The sequence below is a fragment of the Salvelinus fontinalis genome, unplaced genomic scaffold, assembly GCF_029448725.1.
Source record: "Salvelinus fontinalis isolate EN_2023a unplaced genomic scaffold, ASM2944872v1 scaffold_0324, whole genome shotgun sequence".
NCBI classification, from domain to species: domain Eukaryota; kingdom Metazoa; phylum Chordata; class Actinopteri; order Salmoniformes; family Salmonidae; genus Salvelinus; species Salvelinus fontinalis.
In genome coordinates this window covers 127,260-147,668 of record NW_026600533.1, presented here as the reverse complement: position 1 = coordinate 147,668, position 20,409 = coordinate 127,260, and the positions used below count along the sequence as shown (strand labels likewise).

General features: G+C 41.8%; 2 protein-coding genes and 1 long non-coding RNA gene across 4 annotated transcripts in view; 1 reads left to right on the top strand and 2 right to left on the bottom strand.

Annotated features, from left to right (window-relative positions):
• The window catches only part of LOC129845588 (endonuclease domain-containing 1 protein-like), a 51,482-nt gene that overhangs the window by 21,103 nt on the left and 9,970 nt on the right, over positions 1-20,409 (top strand). The window contains exon 1 of one of the 2 annotated variants that reach the window (XM_055913439.1): positions 18,789-19,352. The exons of the other annotated variant lie outside the window; for it this stretch is intronic. The gene's annotated coding sequence lies outside the window, so the exon portion shown is untranslated. Of the gene's footprint in view, positions 1-18,788; positions 19,353-20,409 lie in introns of those variants that run through there. 2 annotated transcript variants of the gene reach the window in all.
• Positions 2,623-6,823, bottom strand: LOC129845587 (uncharacterized). The gene is made up of 2 exons (XM_055913436.1): positions 5,892-6,823; positions 2,623-5,698 (listed from the first exon to the last, which is right to left on the bottom strand). The coding sequence occupies exons 1-2, from the start codon at positions 6,222-6,224 to the stop codon at positions 4,820-4,822; spliced, it is 1,212 nt and encodes a 403-aa protein (XP_055769411.1). The 5' UTR covers positions 6,225-6,823; the 3' UTR covers positions 2,623-4,819.
• Positions 17,120-20,254, bottom strand: LOC129845590 (uncharacterized). Its single transcript, XR_008758058.1, has 3 exons — positions 20,165-20,254; positions 19,579-19,668; positions 17,120-17,326 (listed from the first exon to the last, which is right to left on the bottom strand). It is a non-coding gene; the product is annotated as an uncharacterized LOC129845590 (long non-coding RNA).

Genomic DNA, 20,409 nt, shown 5'->3' with positions numbered 1-20,409 from the left:
CTAATTTGTAATGTATTCCAGGTTAAAAAGGCTTCTAAAGTTTGTACTTTTTTTGACCAAACTATTTTTGAACAACCCCTAGAAGAAATGTCCATTAATTATAAACAACATAACAATTTCCTGTTGCTGCAGGATCATTTCTGTTGTGTGAAATTGTCTCAAATTAATATATGGCATATCTCTCTCTCTCTGCCTCCCTCTCTCTATATCTGTCTACATCTCTCTCTCTGCCTCGCTGTCTCTCTCTCTCTGCCTCTCTCTCTCTTTCTCTGTCTCTCTCTCTTCTCTGCCTCTCTCTCTCTCTCTGCCTCGCTGTCTCTCTCTCTCTGCCTCCCTCTCTCTCTCTCTGCCTCCTTTGCTCTCTGCCCCTCTCTCTCTGTCTCTCTCTCTCTGCCTCCCTCTCTGTCTCTCTCTCTCCAACTCATCCAATATATTTTTTTCTATTCACTACTAAAGTGACACGTCATTTTCCAGGAAGTAGCCTTGTAGTTTTTTGTAGTCTTTCTGAATAGTCTTCAATGGGTAAAAACGCATCGCAATGGTCTTCAAGCCAAATAATCCATAAAAGGAATCTAGGCAGAGGTAAATTCATCCAAAAACAAAATGTATTTTATATATATATATACATTATATATATATCAATCAATCAAATGAAACCTGTCCTGTCCACAGAGGTCATGGATTGGAGGTTTGAAAACTGAAACAAGGCTGACCTCTGCTGGTGAGATTATTTGAGAACACTGCTTAAAAATATTTTTTTAAATAATTTAACCTTTATTTAAATAGGCAAGTCAGTAAAGAACAAATTCTTATTAACAATTAACGGCCTACCCCGGCCAAACCTGGACGATGCTGGGCCAATTGTGCGCCACCCTATGGGTCTCCCAATCACGGCAGGATGTGATGCAGCCTGGATTTTGATGATTCTAGAATAATGTTTGAAAATCCTTCTTGACCAGCTCCAGGTATGTTTAGAGACATGGTAGCTTCTTGACCAGCTCCAGGTATGTTTAGAGACATGGTAGCTTCTTGACCAGCTCCAGGTATGTTTAGAGACATGGTAGCTTCTTGACCAGCTCCAGGTATGTTTAGAGACATGGTAGCTTCTTGACCAGCTCCAGGTATGTTTAGAGACATGGTAGCTTCTTGACCAGCTCCAGGTATGTTTAGAGACATGGTAGCTTCTTGACCAGCTCCAGGTATGTTTAGAGACATGGTAGCTTCTTGACCAGCTCCAGGTATGTTTAGAGACATGGTAGCTTCTTGACCAGCTCCAGGTATGTTTAGAGACATGGTAGCTTCTTGACCAGCTCCAGGTATGTTTTGAGACATGGTAGCTTCTTGACCAGCTCCATGTATGTTTAGAGACATGGTAGCTTCTTGACCAGCTCCAGGTATGTTTAGAGACATGGTAGCTTCTTGACCAGCTCCAGGTATGTTTTGAGACATGGTAGCTTCTTGACCAGCTCCAGGTATGTTTAGAGACATGGTAGCTTCTTGACCAGCTCCAGGTATGTTTAGAGACATGGTAGCTTCTTGACCAGCTCCAGGTATGTTTTGAGACATGGTAGCTTCTTGACCAGCTCCAGGTATGTTTAGAGACATGGTAGCTTCTTGACCAGCTCCAGGTATGTTTTGAGACATGGTAGCTTCTTGACCAGCTCCAGGTATGTTTAGAGACATGGTAGCTTCTTGACCAGCTCCAGGTATGTTTTGAGACATGGTAGCTTCTTGACCAGCTCCAGGTATGTTTTGAGACATGGTAGCTTCTTGACCAGCTCCAGGTATGTTTTGAGACATGGTAGCTTCTTGACCAGCTCCAGGTATGTTTAGAGACATGGTAACTTCTTGACCAGCTCCAGGTATGTTTAGAGACATGGTAGCTTCTTGACCAGCTCCAGGTATGTTTAGAGACATGGTAGCTTCTTGACCAGCTCCAGGTATGTTTAGAGACATGGTAGCTTCTTGACCAGCTCCAGGTATGTTTAGAGACATGGTAGCTTCTTGACCAGCTCCAGGTATGTTTAGAGACATGGTAGCTTCTTGACCAGCTCCAGGTATGTTTAGAGACATGGTAGCTTCTTGACCAGCTCCAGGTATGTTTAGAGACATGGTAGCTTCTTGACCAGCTCCAGGTATGTTTAGAGACATGGTAGCTTCTTGACCAGCTCCAGGTATGTTTAGAGACATGGTAGCTTCTTGACCAGCTCCAGGTATGTTTAGAGACATGGTAGCTTCTTGACCAGCTCCAGGTATGTTTAGAGACATGGTAGCTTCTTGACCAGCTCCAGGTATGTTTAGAGACATGGTAGCTTCTTGACCAGCTCCAGGTATGTTTAGAGACATGGTAGCTTCTTGACCAGCTCCAGGTATGTTTAGAGACATGGTAGCTTCTTCACAAGCTCCAGGTATGTTTTGAGAAATGGTAGCTAGCTGGTATGCTGGACTGGTTGGACACGTAGTTATGGAAAAGTTTGAATGAATAACTGACAACTAAAATAGTGCTTTCAATAATTTATATTTTTAGCTCAAATAATGTGGTTTAATGTTGAATTGGAACATTTTGGAGTCACATGGCTACATTTAAACAGCATGAGAACAAAACACCAGACTCTCACAGGCTTCATTCATTATAGATGTTTATTCCTTCAGATGGGAAGAAGATGGATACATACAGTGATAGAATTACATTCAGAACATATAATAGTATCTCTATGGTAACAGTGATAGAATTACATTCAGAACAGATAATAGTATCTCTATGGTAACAGTGATAGAATTACATTCAGAACATATAATAGTATCTCTATGGTAACAGTGATAGAATTACATTCAGAACATATAATAGTATCTCTATGGTAACAGTGATAGAATTACATTCAGAACATATAATAGTATCTCTATGGTAACAGTGATAGAATTACATTCAGAACATATAATAGTATCTCTATGGTAACAGTGATAGAATTACATTCAGAACATATAATAGTATCTCTATGGTAACAGTGATAGAATTACATTCAGAACATATAATAGTATCTCTATGGTAACAGTGATAGAATACATTCAGAACATATAATAGTATCTCTATGGTAACAGTGATAGAATTACATTCAGAACATATAATAGTATCTCTATGGTAACAGTGATAGAATTACATTCAGAACATATAATAGTATCTCTATGGTAACAGTGATAGAATTACATTCAGAACATATAATAGTATCTCTATGGTAACAGTGATAGAATTACATTCAGAACATATAATAGTATCTCTATGGTAACAGTGATAGAATTACATTCAGAACATATAATAGTATCTCCATGGTAACAGTGATAGAATTACAATCAGAACATATAATAGTATCTCTATGGTAACAGTGATAGAATTACATTCAGAACATATAATAGTATCTCTATGGTAACAGTGATAGAATTACATTCAGAACATATAATAGTATCTCTATGGTAACAGTGATAGAATACATTCAGAACATATAATAGTATCTCTATGGTAACAGTGATAGAATTACATTCAGAACATATAATAGTATCTCTATGGTAACAGTGATAGAATTACATTCAGAACATATAATAGTATCTCTATGGTAACAGTGATAGAATTACATTCAGAACATATAATAGTATCTCTATGGTAACAGTGATAGAATTACATTCAGAACATATAATAGTATCTCCATGGTAACAGTGATAGAATTACAATCAGAACATATAATAGTATCTCTATGGTAACAGTGATAGAATTACATTCAGAACATATAATAGTATCTCTATGGTAACAGTGATAGAATTACATTCAGAACATATAATAGTATCTCTATGGTAACAGTGATAGAATTACATTCAGAACATATAATAGTATCTCTATGGTAACAGTGATAGAATTACATTCAGAAAATATAATAGTATCTCTATGGTAACAGTGATAGAATTACATTCAGAACATATAATAGTATCTCCATGGTAACAGTGATAGAATTACATTCAGAACATATAATAGTATCTCTATGGTAACAGTGATAGAATTACATTCAGAACATATAATAGTATCTCTATGGTAACATACGCTTGTGGGTTCATTCCCCACGGGGGGACCAGGATGAATATGTATGAACTTTCCAATTTGTAAGTCGCTCTGGATAAGAGCGTCTGCTAAATGACTTAAATGTAAATGTAAATGTAATTCAGAGAAGAGTATATAGATATATATAGACATAGAAAAGTATTACAAGTGAAAGTGTACATATGTTGACATGTAACCATTACAACCCTCACTACCATTATAACCCTCACTACCATTATAACCCTCACTACCATTTCAACCCTCATTACCAATACAACCCTCATAACCATTACAACTCTCATTACCATTATAACCCTCATTACCATTATAACCCTCACTACCATTACAACCCTCATTACCATTATAACCCTCATTACCATTATAACCCTTACTACCATTACAACCCTCATTACCATTACAACTCTCACTACCATTATAACCCTCATTACCATTATAACCCTCACTACCATTTCAACCCTCATTACCATTACAACCCTCATAACCATTACAACTCTCATTACCATTATAACCCTCATTACCATTATAACCCTCACTACCATTTCAACCCTCATTACCAATACAACCCTCATTACCATAACAACCCTCATTACCATTATAACCCTGATAATCATTAGTCTAACAGTAATGATAGTTTGTTGATATGGTGAGAGCATCTGGACCCAGATCATCCAAAGATCCTTCCAGAACTATTTATTAATGATTTGTAAATATTCCTCATTCCTCACTGATTTCAAGATACTTCCTCCAGGGGTTAGGGGGTGGAGTAGCATTTTGGGTAGTGGTAGGGTTAGGGTTAGGGTTAGGATTAGGGGTAATGGTAGGGTTAGGGGTAGGGGTAATGGTAGGGGTAGGGGTAATGGTAGGGTTGGGGGTAATGGTAGGGTTAGGGGTAGGGGTAATGGTAGGGTTAGGGGTAGGGGTAATGGTAGGGGTAGGGGTAATGGTAGGGTTAGGGGTAGGGGTAGGGGTAGGGGTAGGGGTAATGGTAGGGTTAGGGGTAGGGGTAGGGGTAGGGTTGACACCAGTTGGACACTGCTTTGGGAACACCTGGACACCACCACCTGAGAAGTTTGGGTTCGGGTTCGGGTTCGGGTTCAACTTGTCATACAGCTCTGCCAAGGTATATGAGGGCATTTTTTTCCCCTTGTCCTCCTTTTTGTTCTCCCCCCAGTGTGCTTCAGCCATCCACTGTCTCAGGTTGTTGTTGTAACAGCAGTAGGCTGTCCACAGGATATCTGGGATGTTCACTCTGTTGTTCAGTGTGTTGCTCTCACTGGGAACTGCTCCAGTCACCACATAGGCCTTTATCTTCCTGTTGTTACTAAAACAGTCCGTCATCAGCTTTTCTCTGACATTTTCCTCCATATCATTCCAGCTGCCCCCGTTGAAGGACACCACCTGGGGAACGATGTTGGTCAGGGTAAAGGTGGACTTCTGAGTATCATTGTCACACGCATGTGAACATGGGAAGAGGTGACCTCTGTTCACCCCTTTATTTGGTATCGAGTTCTTATAGTCGTAGTTCCCAGCCTGGTGTTGGTATTCAATCTCTTTACTGTCCTTTTGCATTTCAGGGTTGTTCACCCCGTTGAGCTGCAGGAAACAACAGTCATACATGAATTAATTCACAAGTTTTCTGTTCAATAAACCCTCTTTTCAGGGGGGAGGTTCACAATCCACAATCAAGTCTCTATACCCTCCATAGTGGTAGTTGTATATTCTGTAACATAACTGTTTGTGATATACAGCAGTAAACAAATACACATGTTATGTAATATGATCCTACCTGGGGCTCTATCATCCAGCGTTGATTTTTTGGTCTGCAGTTTGTAGGAGGACCAGAGAAGGAGTAGGCTGAGAACACAGGGATCCTGTTGGTCGTGTCGTAGAGAGTTGCAAACCTGTAGATGTTGTTGAACAACTGGCAGATCGGCTTGTAGCGGTTCTGGTCCCGGACTGTCCCATCAACCAAAATACCTGGGATATTTGGAGTTGTTCCCCCCAGGAAGAACTCTGTGCACTCTGTAACATCACTGAACTTGTTCACTACACGAGAGAGAGCAGGAGGAAGGAGAGAGAGAAGGAGGAGAGTAGAGAGATGATTCAATACCCCCATCATCACCTGAAGACTTTACACTACAGAGACAAAGATGAAGTTACAGAGACCAGTTGGTAGACTGGAGACTGTTGATCTGAGTCAGGACAGACTGATTTAAATAGTTATTACAGAGACCAGTTGGTAGACTGGAGACTGTTGAGCTGAGTCAGGACAGACTGCTTTAAATAGGTTTTCAGAGACTCCTCCTTCATGTGTCAAGACAGAAAGGGTTGATTTGCATAAACCCCTCTGTATGTTTCCATGGAAACTGCTGTAACAAATAACATGTGTCTCACCTCCTGTAGTTTCTAACACGTATGGACCCAGAACTTAATCACACAAGATTATAGTTCTGGGTTAATGAGATTAGACTGCTCTAAATAGTGACTGCATCCACACTTTGGTTCTGGTAGAAAAACGTTTTAGGATAAAAACATGACTTTACTCAGCATAGAGTCTGTCAGAAGATACACATCCCACTATTACAACAGTGGGACTGTTCTGGAATTACGGTTGCTGAGTTCACATTCATTAATATCCCACAAGGCTTAGCGACTCTGACTCAATTACAGATATGTAATATACTGAATGAAACGGAGGAAGATGTGTCCAACTGAATGAAACGGAGGAAGATGTGTCCAACTGAATGAAACGGAGGAAGATGTGTCCAACTGAATGAAACGGAGGAAGATGTGTCCAACTGAATGAAACGGAGGAAGATGTGTCCAACTGAATGAAACGGAGGAAGATGTGTCCAACTGAATGAAACGGAGGAAGATGTGTCCAACTGAATGAAACGGAGGAAGATGTGGACAACTGAATGAAACGGAGGAAGATGTGTCCAACTGAATGAAACGGAGGAAGATGTGTCCAACTGAATGAAACGGAGGAAGATGTGTCCAACTGAATGAAACGGAGGAAGATGTGTCCAACTGAATGAAACGGAGGAAGATGTGAACAACTGAATGAAACGGAGGAAGATGTGAACAACTGAATGAAATGGAGGAAGATGTGTCCAACTGAATGAAATGGAGGAAGATGTGTCCAACTGAATGAAATGGAGGAAGATGTGTCCAACTGAATGAAATGGAGGAAGATGTGTCCAACTGAATGAAACGGAGGAAGATGTGTCCAACTGAATGAAATGGAGGAAGATGTGTCCAACTGAATGAAATGGAGGAAGATGTGTCCAACTGAATGAAATGGAGGAAGATGTGTCCAACTGAATGAAATGGAGGAAGATGTGTCCAACTGAATGAAACGGAGGAAGATGTGTCCAACTGAATGAAACGGAGGAAGATGTGTCCAACTGAATGAAATGGAGGAAGATGTGTACAACTGAATGAAATGGAGGAAGATGTGAACAACTGAATGAAATGGAGGAAGATGTGTCCAACTGAATGAAATGGAGGAAGATGTGTCCAACTGAATGAAACGGAGGAAGATGTGTCCAACTGAATGAAATGGAGGAAGATGTGTCCAACTGAATGGAATGGAGGAAGATGTGTCCAACTGAATGAAATGGAGGAAGATGTGTACAACTGAATGAAACGGAGGAAGATGTGTCCAACTGAATGAAATGGAGGAAGATGTGTACAACTGAATGAAATGGAGGAAGATGTGAACAACTGAATGAAATGGAGGAAGATGTGAACAACTGAATGAAATGGAGGAAGATGTGTCCAACTGAATGAAATGGAGGAAGATGTGTACAACTGAATGAAATGGAGGAAGATGTGAACAACTGAATGAAACGGAGGAAGATGTGTCCAACTGAATGAAACGGAGGAAGATGTGTCCAACTGAATGAAATGGAGGAAGATGTGTCCAACTGAATGAAACGGAGGAAGATGTGTCCAACTGAATGAAACAGAGGAAGATGTGTCCAACTGACTGTTTAACACCTCAGACTCAGCAGCTGTAGATTCTTCAGTTGAAACGGAGGAAGATGTGAACAACTGAATGAAACGGAGGAAGATGTGAACAACTGAATGAAATGGAGGAAGATGTGTACAACTGAATGAAATGGAGGAAGATGTGAACAACTGAATGAAATGGAGGAAGATGTGTCCAACTGAATGAAACAGAGGAAGATGTGTCCAACTGAATGAAATGGAGGAAGATGTGTCCAACTGAATGAAATGGAGGCAATCAAATGTCAATCAACTTATGTTGGCCTCTAACACACTTAATGGAAACCAGAAGATGTTATTAATGGTTTCATTTATTGGTGTTGTTTATGTTGATGTATTCTGTGGTCTGACCACTGCTGAGTTTATTTCCAGTAACTGAAGTAGTTCACAGTAAGAGTTGACACAAGGCTGTGTATGTAGAGTTAGAAAATGTGGTTCCTAACAACACTGTGGTCAGAGCAGCACTGGACTGTTTAACACCTCAGACTCAGCAGCTGTAGATTCTTCAGTTGAGGCCTTTTCTCAGTAAGAGTAGAGGAGACTGGGGAACAAACTAACACTTTTAGACTTTAGTTTATTATGAAAATATTATTTAAGACATTAGTAACATTTTTATGCAAACATATGTCGGCTACCATTACACACTAAGTATGTTCTTGAAATCCTTTATTTCAGGAAAACATTATATTTGTTCAACATGCGTGTGGGGAGGAGTTCCCCTTTCCCCTCTGTCCAATGAGGTCATTTCTGGACAATATTTCAGCAAGTAAAATGATGGTTCTACTTTAGAATGTGGAACACACAGCCAATAGGGAGGTTTGATTGTTACACATGATAAATAGTCACACCTGTTCCACATAGAGAGGAGTTTATCCAACCCTCCTTGTCCAGTCTTGACCTCTAATTATACCAGACAGGACTCATCTTCATACAGAGGAGTTTATCCAACCCTCCTTGTCCAGTCTTGACCACTAATTATACCAGACAGGACTCATCTTCATACAGAGGAGTTTATCCAACCCTCCTTGTCCAGTCTTGACCACTAATTATACCAGACAGGACTCATCTTCATACAGAGGAGTTTATCCAACCCTCCTTGTCCAGTCTTGACCACTAATTATACCAGACAGGACTCATCTTCATACAGAGGAGTTTATCCAACCCTCCTTGTCCAGTCTTGACCACTAATTATACCAGACAGGACTCATCTTCATACAGAGGAGTTTATCCAACCCTCCTTGTCCAGTCTTGACAACTAATTATACCAGACAGGACTCATCTTCATACAGAGGAATTTATCCAACCCTCCTTGTCCAGTCTGACCACTAATTATACCAGACAGGACTCATCTTCATACAGAGGAGTTTATCCAACCCTCCTTGTCCAGTCTTGACCACTAATTATACCAGACAGGACTCATCTTCATACAGAGGAGTTTATCCAACCCTCCTTGTCCAGTCTTGACCACTAATTATACCAGACAGGACTCATCTTCATACAGAGGAGTTTATCCAACCCTCCTTGTCCAGCCTTGACCACTAATTATACCAGACAGGACTAACTCTAGGCCAGTTCCTCTGTTTACTTCAGACACATCTTCTTCCACATATCATCACAGAAAAGTTAATCAGTTAGATAATGTTTACCCAAGCTGCTCATTTATTATGGAAAAACTCACCCCAGCACTTTCTGAGGCAGGAAGGACATCACCCTCTTCTGGTCTTCACCCCACCAGGGAAAGGACAGTGATGAACTGTGAGCTCTGTAGGAGGCTCCTGGTAAACAGCATCCGGTCAATCCACTGCTGCTTCTTGTTGAGAGATGCCCGCCGGCTCTCTGGAATCACCAGCTGCATTTAAGGGAGAGAGAGAGAGAGGCAGGAAGGACATCACCCTCTTCTGGTCTTCACCCCACTGGGGCAAGTTCAGAAGCCTGGGGTGGATACAAGAGGGCCTGGGGTAGATCACCAGGGACAGGGGCCGAATGTGAGGCAGGAGTGAGCGCTGGAGGTACCTGTACGTCCAAGGGTTCATACCTAATACATACAGAGAATACATAAGTGACAGATACAGTACTAAGCATTCTCAGCACCATGACAGCAGATCTACAGCATGAAAGGTAAGTGACAGATACTAGATTTAGTTGTGTAACTAAAGGACAAAGAATGCATAGGCCTTTATGACAGATACAGGAAGGAGTGTCATAATGGAAGGGGTTTCATCTGTAAAAAGTCCACACTGCATTTATGGAAAGCTGTGTATCATTCAATACATGGACAAATAGTAAGATTAACACAATGCATATCTTCCATTATTGTAAAGTATTCATGCTTGCAGAATGCCAAGGGAATTGAGTAGCCTACCTAACATTGCAATACATTGCAGAACCATATTCATGTGTAGATTGAATTGTAAGGCAAATATCCCGATTATCACACCATTAAACTAGATAACATAATACATGTATTAGCTAATCCATGACTGATACATGTTGAATAAAACTGTTATACACTGGAACCGAAAATAAACTACTGTACAGTAGCATGTTAAAGTTACTGTACTGTAACCTGCATCACGTACACACTATTTCACAACTTCACAGACGTCTTACACCATACAACAAAGCACGAATTTAAGCGTAGCATTAAAATAGCTACGATTGTAAAAATACTATTGAAAATGCAGACAAGTGGCCGCTGATTGTACCGGTAGTTACCGATACCAAACCAATGCTACGGGTATCATAGGTAGATGACTGCAGAGATAGAACTGTATAATGTTTTCAATTCACTTTTCCGTTCTTCTTACAACTTCACAGATGTAGCAATAAGATTACAATCCATTTCATCCAACCTTATTAAAGATACTTCCTCTGTAACTCTCCTTGTGATTTAAACAATGATCCGATGAAGGGAAAGTGTCTTCTTCTTCGATGGAGTTTAACGGCGGTTGACATCCAATGTTTAGGTGCATTACCGCCACCTGCTGGACGAGGTATTAAATAAGAAACGTAAAAACAATATCCCGGATAAGAGGTAGAACGATATCATATAAAATAAAACACGTCAACTAAAAAAAACATCATACGTCTTCAATCACAGTCCAGTCCAAAATACATCCCTACACCGGCTCAGGGGCCTGTGATGGGGCTACATTCACCGACAGGATTTCTTGCACCGAGGAAATCAGGAAGACCCCCAAAAACGTTCAGCGCATTCACAATGATTCCAATGTTCTTAGACTTCTTCTCTGCTTGTGTTGTACAGTTTATGACCATTGTATTATTTATGCCATTTCCCACCTGGACAAAATGAACACCTGTGTGATAATGCTGTTTGTTGACTACAGCTCGGCGTTCAACTCTATAGGGCCCTCAAAGATCATCAATAAGCTTAGGACCCTGGGACTAAACACCTCCCACCGCAACTGGATCCTGGACTTCCTGACGGGCTGCCCCCAGGTGGTAAGGGTAGGTAACAACACATCCGCCACTCTGATCCTCAACACGGGGCGCCTCAGGGGTGTGTGCTCAGTCACCTCCTGTTCACTCATGACTGCACGGCCAGGCACGACTCCAACCCCATCATTACGTTTGCTGATGACACAACAGTGGTAGGCCTGATCACCGACAACGATGAGACAGCCTATAGGGAGGAGGTCAGAGACCTGATCGGGTGGTGCCAGGATAACAACCTCTCCCCCAACATGATCAAGACAAAGGAGATGATTGTGGACTATAGGAAAAGGAGCACCGAGCACGCCCCCATTCTCATCGACAGGGCTGTAGTGGAGCAGGTTGAGAGCTTCAAGTTCCTTGATGTTCACATCACCAACAAACTAGAATGGTCCAAACACACCAAGACAGTCGTGAAGAGGGCAAGACAAAGCCTATTCCCCCTCAGGAGACTGAACATATTTGGCGTGGGTCCCCAGGTCCTCAAAATGTTCTACAGCTGCACCATCGAGAGCATCCTGACGGGTTGCATCACTGCCTGGTATGACAACTACTTGGCCTCCGACTGCAAGGCACAACAGAGGGATGTGTGTACGGCCCAGGTTTCCTGCCATCCAGGACCTCTATGCCAGACAGTGTCAGAGGAAGGCCCTACAAATTGTCAAAGACTCCAGCCACCCCAGTCATAGACTGTTCGTTCTGCTACCACATGGCAAGCGGTACCGGAGCACCAAGTTTAGGTCCAAGAGGCTTCTAAACAGCTTCTACCCCCAAGCCATAAGACTCCTGAACATCTAGTCAAATAGCTACCCAGACTATTTGCATTGTCCCCCTTCTATGCTGCTCTTGTCATTTACTGCTGCTCTTTAATTATTTTAATTAAATAAAGGTAAATACATTTAATTTGTGCCTTTGCCTTTGATTTGATAGCCTTCACATGCCCCACAGGGCTCAAACTGTTTGAATCAATGTTGTTTTCTGCGCATTAACTTAGCTAGCCAACGTTGCCATGACATCGCCTAGAAGTGTGATCGGGGATTTCTATTGGACAGTTTCTATACGTCTTTATACTTGTTGCGAGATGTCGCCACTAGATGGCGCTGCTGTTCTGTGTATCTGAGTGTGATACTATATAGTACTAGTGAGCCAAGTTAGGCATGACTTACTACGCGCTGAATGGAGCTGTATGCGTACTACGGAGTTATGCTGAGGTAAAGACTAACTAATCAACATTACCTTGCTCTTGTATAGAATAAACACCTTACAAAACAATACTAAACCATCTTTGGAATAACTGACAACTAAAAGAGGGCTTTCAATAATCACTATTTTTAGCTCAAATAATTTGTACCAATGTTGAATTGTCTCATATGGGAATCACTTGGTTACATTTACAAGCCATACGTACAAAACACCAGACTTTCAAATGCTTCATTACAGATATTTTATTCCTTCCAAGAAGAAGATTGATTACATTTAGAAAATAAAGTAGGATCTCTATGGTTACAGTGATAAAACAAACAGAACCTGACATACCGATAAGGGGAACAAGGGAAAGCTAGTCAGTTGAAGGAATTCACCCCAAATGTGTTTTCTGCATCTAACCCAAGCCCTCTGAATCAGAGAGGTGGGGGGGACAGCTTTAATCAACATCCACGGCACCCAGGGAACAGTAACTGTTGTTGGGGGTTAAATGCCTTGCTCAAGGGCAGAACGGCAGATGTTTCCACCTTGCCTTCTCAGGGACTAGAACAAGCAACCTATCAGTTACTGTCACAACGTTCTAACCTCTAGACTACCTACAGTACACAGGGGCAATATGCAGCTCAAACAATAACACATTGTCTCACCCCGTCACTGTTTGGGTTAACAGCTGAGGGAAAAGGGCTGGAGAAATGTAATCACTCTCAAATTCATAGACAGAGCTTCTGATGCAATGACTGACAATCCATGATATCAAAATTATAGTTTCAACCATGTTTTGAGGGTATACAATGTTTGTTTACAACTAATACAGCTGTCTACTACAGCAGGTCAGGTCAGTAGTTTACTAAAGCAGGTCAGGTCAGTAGTCTACTAAAGCAGGTCAGGTCAGTAGTCTACTAAAGCAGGTCAGTTCAGTAGTCTACTAAAGCAGGTCAGGTCAGTAGTCTACTAAAGCAGGTCAGGTCAGTAGTCTACTAAAGCAGGTCAGTACAGTAGTCTACTAAAGCAGGTCAGTACAGTAGTCTACTAAAGTAGGTCAGGTCAGTAGTCTACTAAAGTAGGTCAGGTCAGTACAGTAGTCTACTAAAGCAGGTCAGTACAGTAGTCTACTAAAGCAGGTCAGGTCAGTAGTCTACTAAAGCAGGTCAGGTCAGTAGTCAACTAAAGCAGGTCAGTACAGTAGTCTACTAAAGCAGGTCAGGTCAGTAGTCTACTGAAGCAGGTCAGGTCAGTAGTTTACTAAAGCAGGTCAGGTCAGTAGTCTACTAAAGCAGGTCAGGTCAGTAGTCTACTGTGCTGATAGTTTAGTGGTAGGGGTTAGGGGTTAGTGGTAGGGTTAGGGGTTAGTGATAGGGTTAGGGGTTAGTGGTAGGGAGTAGGGGATAGTGGTAGGGAGGAGGGGTTAGTGGTAGGGAGTAGGGGGTAGTGATAGGGTTAGGGGTTAGTGGTAGGGAGTAGGGGGTAGTGGTAGGGTTAGGGGTTAGTGGTAGGGTTAGGGGGTAGTGGTAGGGTTAGGGGTTAGTGGTAGGGTTAGGGGTTAGTGGTAGGGTTAGGGGGTAGTGGTAGGGTTATGGGTTAGTGGTAGGGAGTAGGGGTTAGTGGTAGGGTTAGGGGGTAGTGGTAGGAAGTAGGGGTTAGTGGTAGGGAGTAGGGGGTAGTGGTAGGGAGTAGGGGTTAGTGGTAGGGTTAGGGGGTAGTGGTAGGGAGTAGGGGTTAGTGGTAGGGTTAGGGGGTAGTGGTAGGGAGTAGGGGGTAGTGGTAGGGTTATGGGTTAGTGGTAGGGAGTAGGGGTTAGTGGTAGGGGTTAGTGGTAGGGAGTAGGGGTTAGTGGTAGGGAGTAGGGGTTAGTGGTAGGGTTAGGGGGTAGTGGTAGGGAGTAGGGGGTAGTGGTAGGGAGTAGGGGGTAGTGGTCGGGTTAGGGGTTAGGGGGTAGTGGTAGGGAGTAGGGGTTAGTGGTAGGGTTAGGGGGTAGTGGTAGGGTTAGGGGTGGACTGGACACCCCCACCATAATGATGGTTCAGCATGTTATTCAGGCTGTCCACAGGAGATCTGGGACTCTGTTGTTCAGATCGTTGTTGATGTTGTTGAGAACTGCTCCAGTCACCATAGACTGTTGTCTGGTCGTTAGCATCCTTACAGTTCTTCACAAGAGCTTCTCTGACTCTCCATTTTACACCATCTGCCTCGGTTGAAGGATCTTTCCTGTGGGGAACGGCGTTTGTCATGGTGAACGTGGACCTCTTGGTATCATCATCATGTACTAACATGGGAAAAGGTGACCTCTGTCCATATCCATGTTGTTTTATTGTTGCATCCGCAGCCTGGTGGTCGACTCTTACACCTTTATAATCTACCTCCATGTCACGTTGACTCTTACACCTTTATAATCTACCTCCATGTCACGTTGACTCTTACACCTTCATAATCTACCTCCATGTCACGTTGACTCTTACACCTTTATAATCTACCTCCATGTCACGTTGACTCTTACACCTTTATAATCTACCTCCATGTCACGTTGACTCTTACACCTTTATAATCTACCTCCATGTCACGTTGACTCTTACACCTTTATAATCTACCTCCATGTCACGTTGACTCTTACACCTTTATAATCTACCTCCATGTCACGTTGACTCTTACACCTTTATAATCTACCTCCATGTCACGTTGACTCTTACACCTTTATAATCTACCTCCATGTCACGTTGACTCTTACACCTTTATAATCTACCTCCATGTCACGTTGACTCTTACACCTTTATAATCTATCTCCATGTCACGTTGACTCTTACACCTTTATAATCTACCTCCATGTCACGTTGACTCTTACACCTTTATAATCTACCTCCATGTCACGTTGACTCTTACACCTTTATAATCTACCTCCATGTCACGTTGGGCATTTATATCTTCAAGCTGCAGAAACATCAGTCAGACATTAAAACTTTTCTTAAAGTTCATACGTTTAACTCACACAAAAAGTCACAATTTCACAATCCAGACTTAAGATATGTTTCATAAAGGAGTGTATATATTTGACAAAGCGGTTTTATGCGCTGACAGAATGGAAGATGATAATTAGGAGTTTTTAAAATTATGAGTCCTCACTGTCCGACACCGAGTCAAGACCGAGACACTCAAACTGTGGTCTCGATACTGGACTCCAAGTACTACAACACTGGCTTGCACTAAACCAGGAAATGCAGTTATCAGGAGAATGTTATTGAATTGTGACTAGAAAAACAAATTTAGTTCACTTCAGAGAGTTTTCACTTATACAAAGTATCAGGAGTCGACTGTCAATAACCACCTCCCAAAATATTCCAATATCACGAATGAGTAGAATTAGACGAGAAAGGATGAGAAACACTCTTGGACAGATGGAAGCAAATGTATCCAACACCAAGACACTCATTATGTGGTCTGGAGACGGAACAGGAGTCCTACAACACTGCTTCATCACAATGTAAGCTAAATGTGTTGGATACGAAACAAACCCTGGCATATTATAAAGGAGAACATGTCCAAATTAATGATATGCATGCATATCAAACAGGAATATATATTAAATGAATACATTATGTGGAAAAACCGTGTTGTGTTTGTGTGCACAGAGACAGAACCTCCCTATCAGAAAACACCTTTACTTGACATCATAAAATAAACATAACAACATAACTTAGGGTCGGCTCGGTCCTTCTTCAGGCCCGCCTCCTCGTATTCGGTTCCGTATCCCGGGAGCTTCTCGCCCTCCTCTCTTTTCCTCCCCCGCAGCGCTCCATTTAGGCGGCCTGCACGGCTGGTTGGTACTCTCCCCTAATTGCTGCCATCAGCGTCTCCATTCCGGGTTCTCCCAGCAGAGGGAGCCAACGTCACGGCACGTACCTCCCCTCTATCACCAACCCCCGGGGTAGACCTCCCAGGATACCACAATTATTGTGTTTCTCCTCGCAGGGGATTAGACAGATGAACTGCATCCTATCCAAGCCTCCAAACCAGAACCGTGGGGAGACGTCAGCACTGGTCATTTTTAATAATATAAACTCTTATTGGTTTCCTGTATCTGTGCATGAACCCTTGGAACACAGTCCATTGTACAAAACAAGTCATCCCCAAGTGAGGGACATCAAGGAGATGAACCTCCAACACTCGGAAGCTTGTTGGGTACATGAAGGCTCATGACAGTTACGTATTCTTTGTTCCAGACCCTTTCTGACCTCATTCAACTAATTGTGATCTACATTGAGGACCATGAATAGTTGAACAAGGTGTTTGTGCTGGGCTGGCAGGAAAGAACACGTGTACACAGTGCAGTACCCTGGGACAGAAATCACCCACATCTGTATTTTACAATGAGCTTTATGAGTTATAATGAGCGGACAATTCTGCATGATAGAGAACAATGTGTGGATCTACTTCCATCTAACCACAGTGATGCTGCTGAATAAACTCCTAACTAACTCCTGGGAGAGGGTGATGTTCCTGTTGGACCAGAGGTTCCCAACTTCTTTACATCTGTCTGGGTGATGGGGAGGGATGTGCTTCAACCTGAGGAGAACAGAAACATAAGGGGGGGAATTAACCTCACTGCTCAAATGTCAGTGTTGGTTCAAGTTGCTGAGAAACTCCAACTACCTTTATTAATGTGCAATGGTTTTGTAAACAGTTTTGCATATTCATAGGCTTGATCAAGTTGTAAGCCGATTCTAGATTTAATTTTGGATTGGAGATGTTTAATGTGAGTCTGGAAGGAGAGTTTACAGTCTAACCAGACACCCAGGTATTAGTAGTTATCCACATATCTGAATTATGTTTATAGATTTGCTACATTTGTCATTAGCTGACCAGCAAGTTCCTCAATTCAGGGTTAAAAAATGTCTGGGTCTTCACATTGCTGACTTTATACTTGGTTAGTTTAGTTCATCTCTTAACAGCTGATATGCAGGAAGAGATCGCCTGCTAACTAGTTTTTGGATCCGATGCCAACTTAGCTTGGCTAGCGGGCTGATAAAAAGCACTGACTCAACATTTGAATAAAAAATTCACATGAAAGTAATTTGTTGAGCTTTTAAACAATTTGGTAAATAAATAAACGTAAATTTCAAAGTTATTCGCTATGTTCGCTCTGGAACATTTTCTCCTAACCGGCGACTTTGTCACCGGTTAATTCAGACATTTTGTTTTATTATTTCCGCTACTTGTCGCAAGGTGTTATGGGATAGCCTCCCCGGTGAAGGAAACATCGACGAGGCCTTCAAAATTAATAAAATAACGACACCTTAATCAGCAGTTTAATTAGGATTAAAACACACCAATTCTGACATATTGACTTGAAATTCTGCCTTTTATCGTTGTCGATTGGGACACAGTGTGTGACTTGATTTAGGTTTAGTTCAGCCGTCCTGTTGCACTTATCCAACATGACACTATAGGGCAGCGGACATCCACATAAGGCAAACCGGATGTCTAGCCAGTCTCAACTAGCGATAATCCACCAATGACAATGCGAGAAAGTCGCAAACAACCGTATCCAACCACGTGTGGTCCAATCATATTCGCCCTTTGACATTAGCTCCGCCCCAAAAGCAAACGGCGGCCATGACACTTTCTCCTCATTTTTTATTTTTTTTATTTATTTAACCTTTATTTAACCAGGTAGGCAAATTGAGAACACGTTCTCATTTACAATTGCGACCTGGCCAAGATAAAGCAAAGCAGTTCGACACATACAACAACACATAGTTACACATGGAGTAAAACAAACATATAGTCAATAATACAGTGAAAAAAAAATAAGTCTATATACAATGTGAGCAAGTGAGGTGAGATAAGGGAGGTGAAGGCAAACAAATATATGTATAAATAAATAAAAATATAAAAAGGCCATGGAGGCAAAGTGAGTACAACACAGCAAGTAAAATAAAAACTAAAAAAAACACTGGAATGGTTGGTTTGCAGTGGAAGAAAGTGCAAAGTAGAGACAGAAATAAAGGGGTGCAAAGGATCATCGGATCATTGTTTACATCAAACGGAGAGTTACAGAGGAAGTATCTTTAATAAGGTTGGATGAAATGGATTGTAATCTTATTGCTACATCTGTGAAGTTGTAAGAAGAATGGAAAAGTGAATTGAAAACATTATACAGTTCTATCTCTGCAGTCATCTACCTATGATACCCGTAGCATTGGTTTGGTATCGGTAACTACCGGTACAATCAGCGGCCACTTGTCTGCATTTTCAATACTATTTTTACAATCGTAGCTATTTTAATGCATACTATCGCTTATATTCGTGCTTTGTTGTATGTTGTAAGACGTCTGTGAAGTTGTGAAATAGTGTTTACGTGATGCAGGCTACAGTTCAGTAACTTTAGCATGCTACTGTACAGTAGTTTATTTTCGGTTCCAGTGTATAACAGTTTTATTCAACATGTATCAGTCATGGATTAGCTAATACATGTATTATGTTATCTAGTTTAATGGCGTAAAAATGGTGATATTTTCTGTTACGTACGCCTCTTGGAGGAGGGAACGCAACACCCTGCTACAACTCAACTCCCCGTGGAGTGAAAAAGGTATGTGATCGTAGGTGCGGGGAAGGACGGCAGGGAAAAATACCGTTTACAGGGAATCTAATTCTTCCTTAAACACGTTAAGGTGGGGAAACTGGACTGGACCGAACCAAAGCAAAGAAAGTAAAAGTCCCCTCTCCTACCTTACCTGCCTTCCCACAGCTTACCTAACCTTTAGCACCAACTGGCAGCTAACCAAAATACAGGAGGTGATCCGCCCAGGTCTTACCTAGTGTGCATAGACAGATTCAATACTACGGGTTATGTATGCCCGCAAGCCTCTTGCCTAAACACTCCCAAGGTGCCTTCCCCTTCCACTCTGGGAACAAATGAAACAGAATAATTCAAACTTAGTGAACAATTTCAATAACCCAAAAACACTCAGTCCTATGGCATACACATACCTCTGCAGGAGAGGCTACAAAATACTTTGAACAACTTTTACAGACCAACAGCCAACACAGGACGCCATTTCCTGAAATACACACAAACCCACAACAACACAGAAACTGTGGAACGTAACATTTGCCTTGCATTTCAATCTACACATGAATATAGTTCGCAATGTTAGGTAGGCTATTCAATTCCCTTGGCATTCTGCAAGCATGAATACTTTACAATAATGGAAGATATGCATTGTGTTAATCTTACTATTTGTCCATGTATTGAATGATACACAACTTTCCATAAATGCAGTGTGGACTTTTTACAGATGAAACCCCTTCCATTATGACACTCCTTCCTGTATCTGTCATAAAGGCCTATGCATTCTTTGTCCTTTAGTTACACAACTAAATCTAGTATCTGTCACGTACCTTTCATGCTGTAGATCTGCTGTCATGGTGCTGAGAATGCTTAGTACTGTATCTGTCACTTATGTATTCTCTGTATGTATTAGGTATGAACCCTTGGATGTACAGGTACCTCCAGCGCTCCCTCCTGCCTCACGTTCGGCCCCTGTCCCTGGTGATCTACCCCAGACCCCCTTGTATCCACCCCAGGCTTCTGAACTTGCCCCAGTGGGGTGAAGACCAGAAGAGGGTGATGTCCTTCCTGCCTC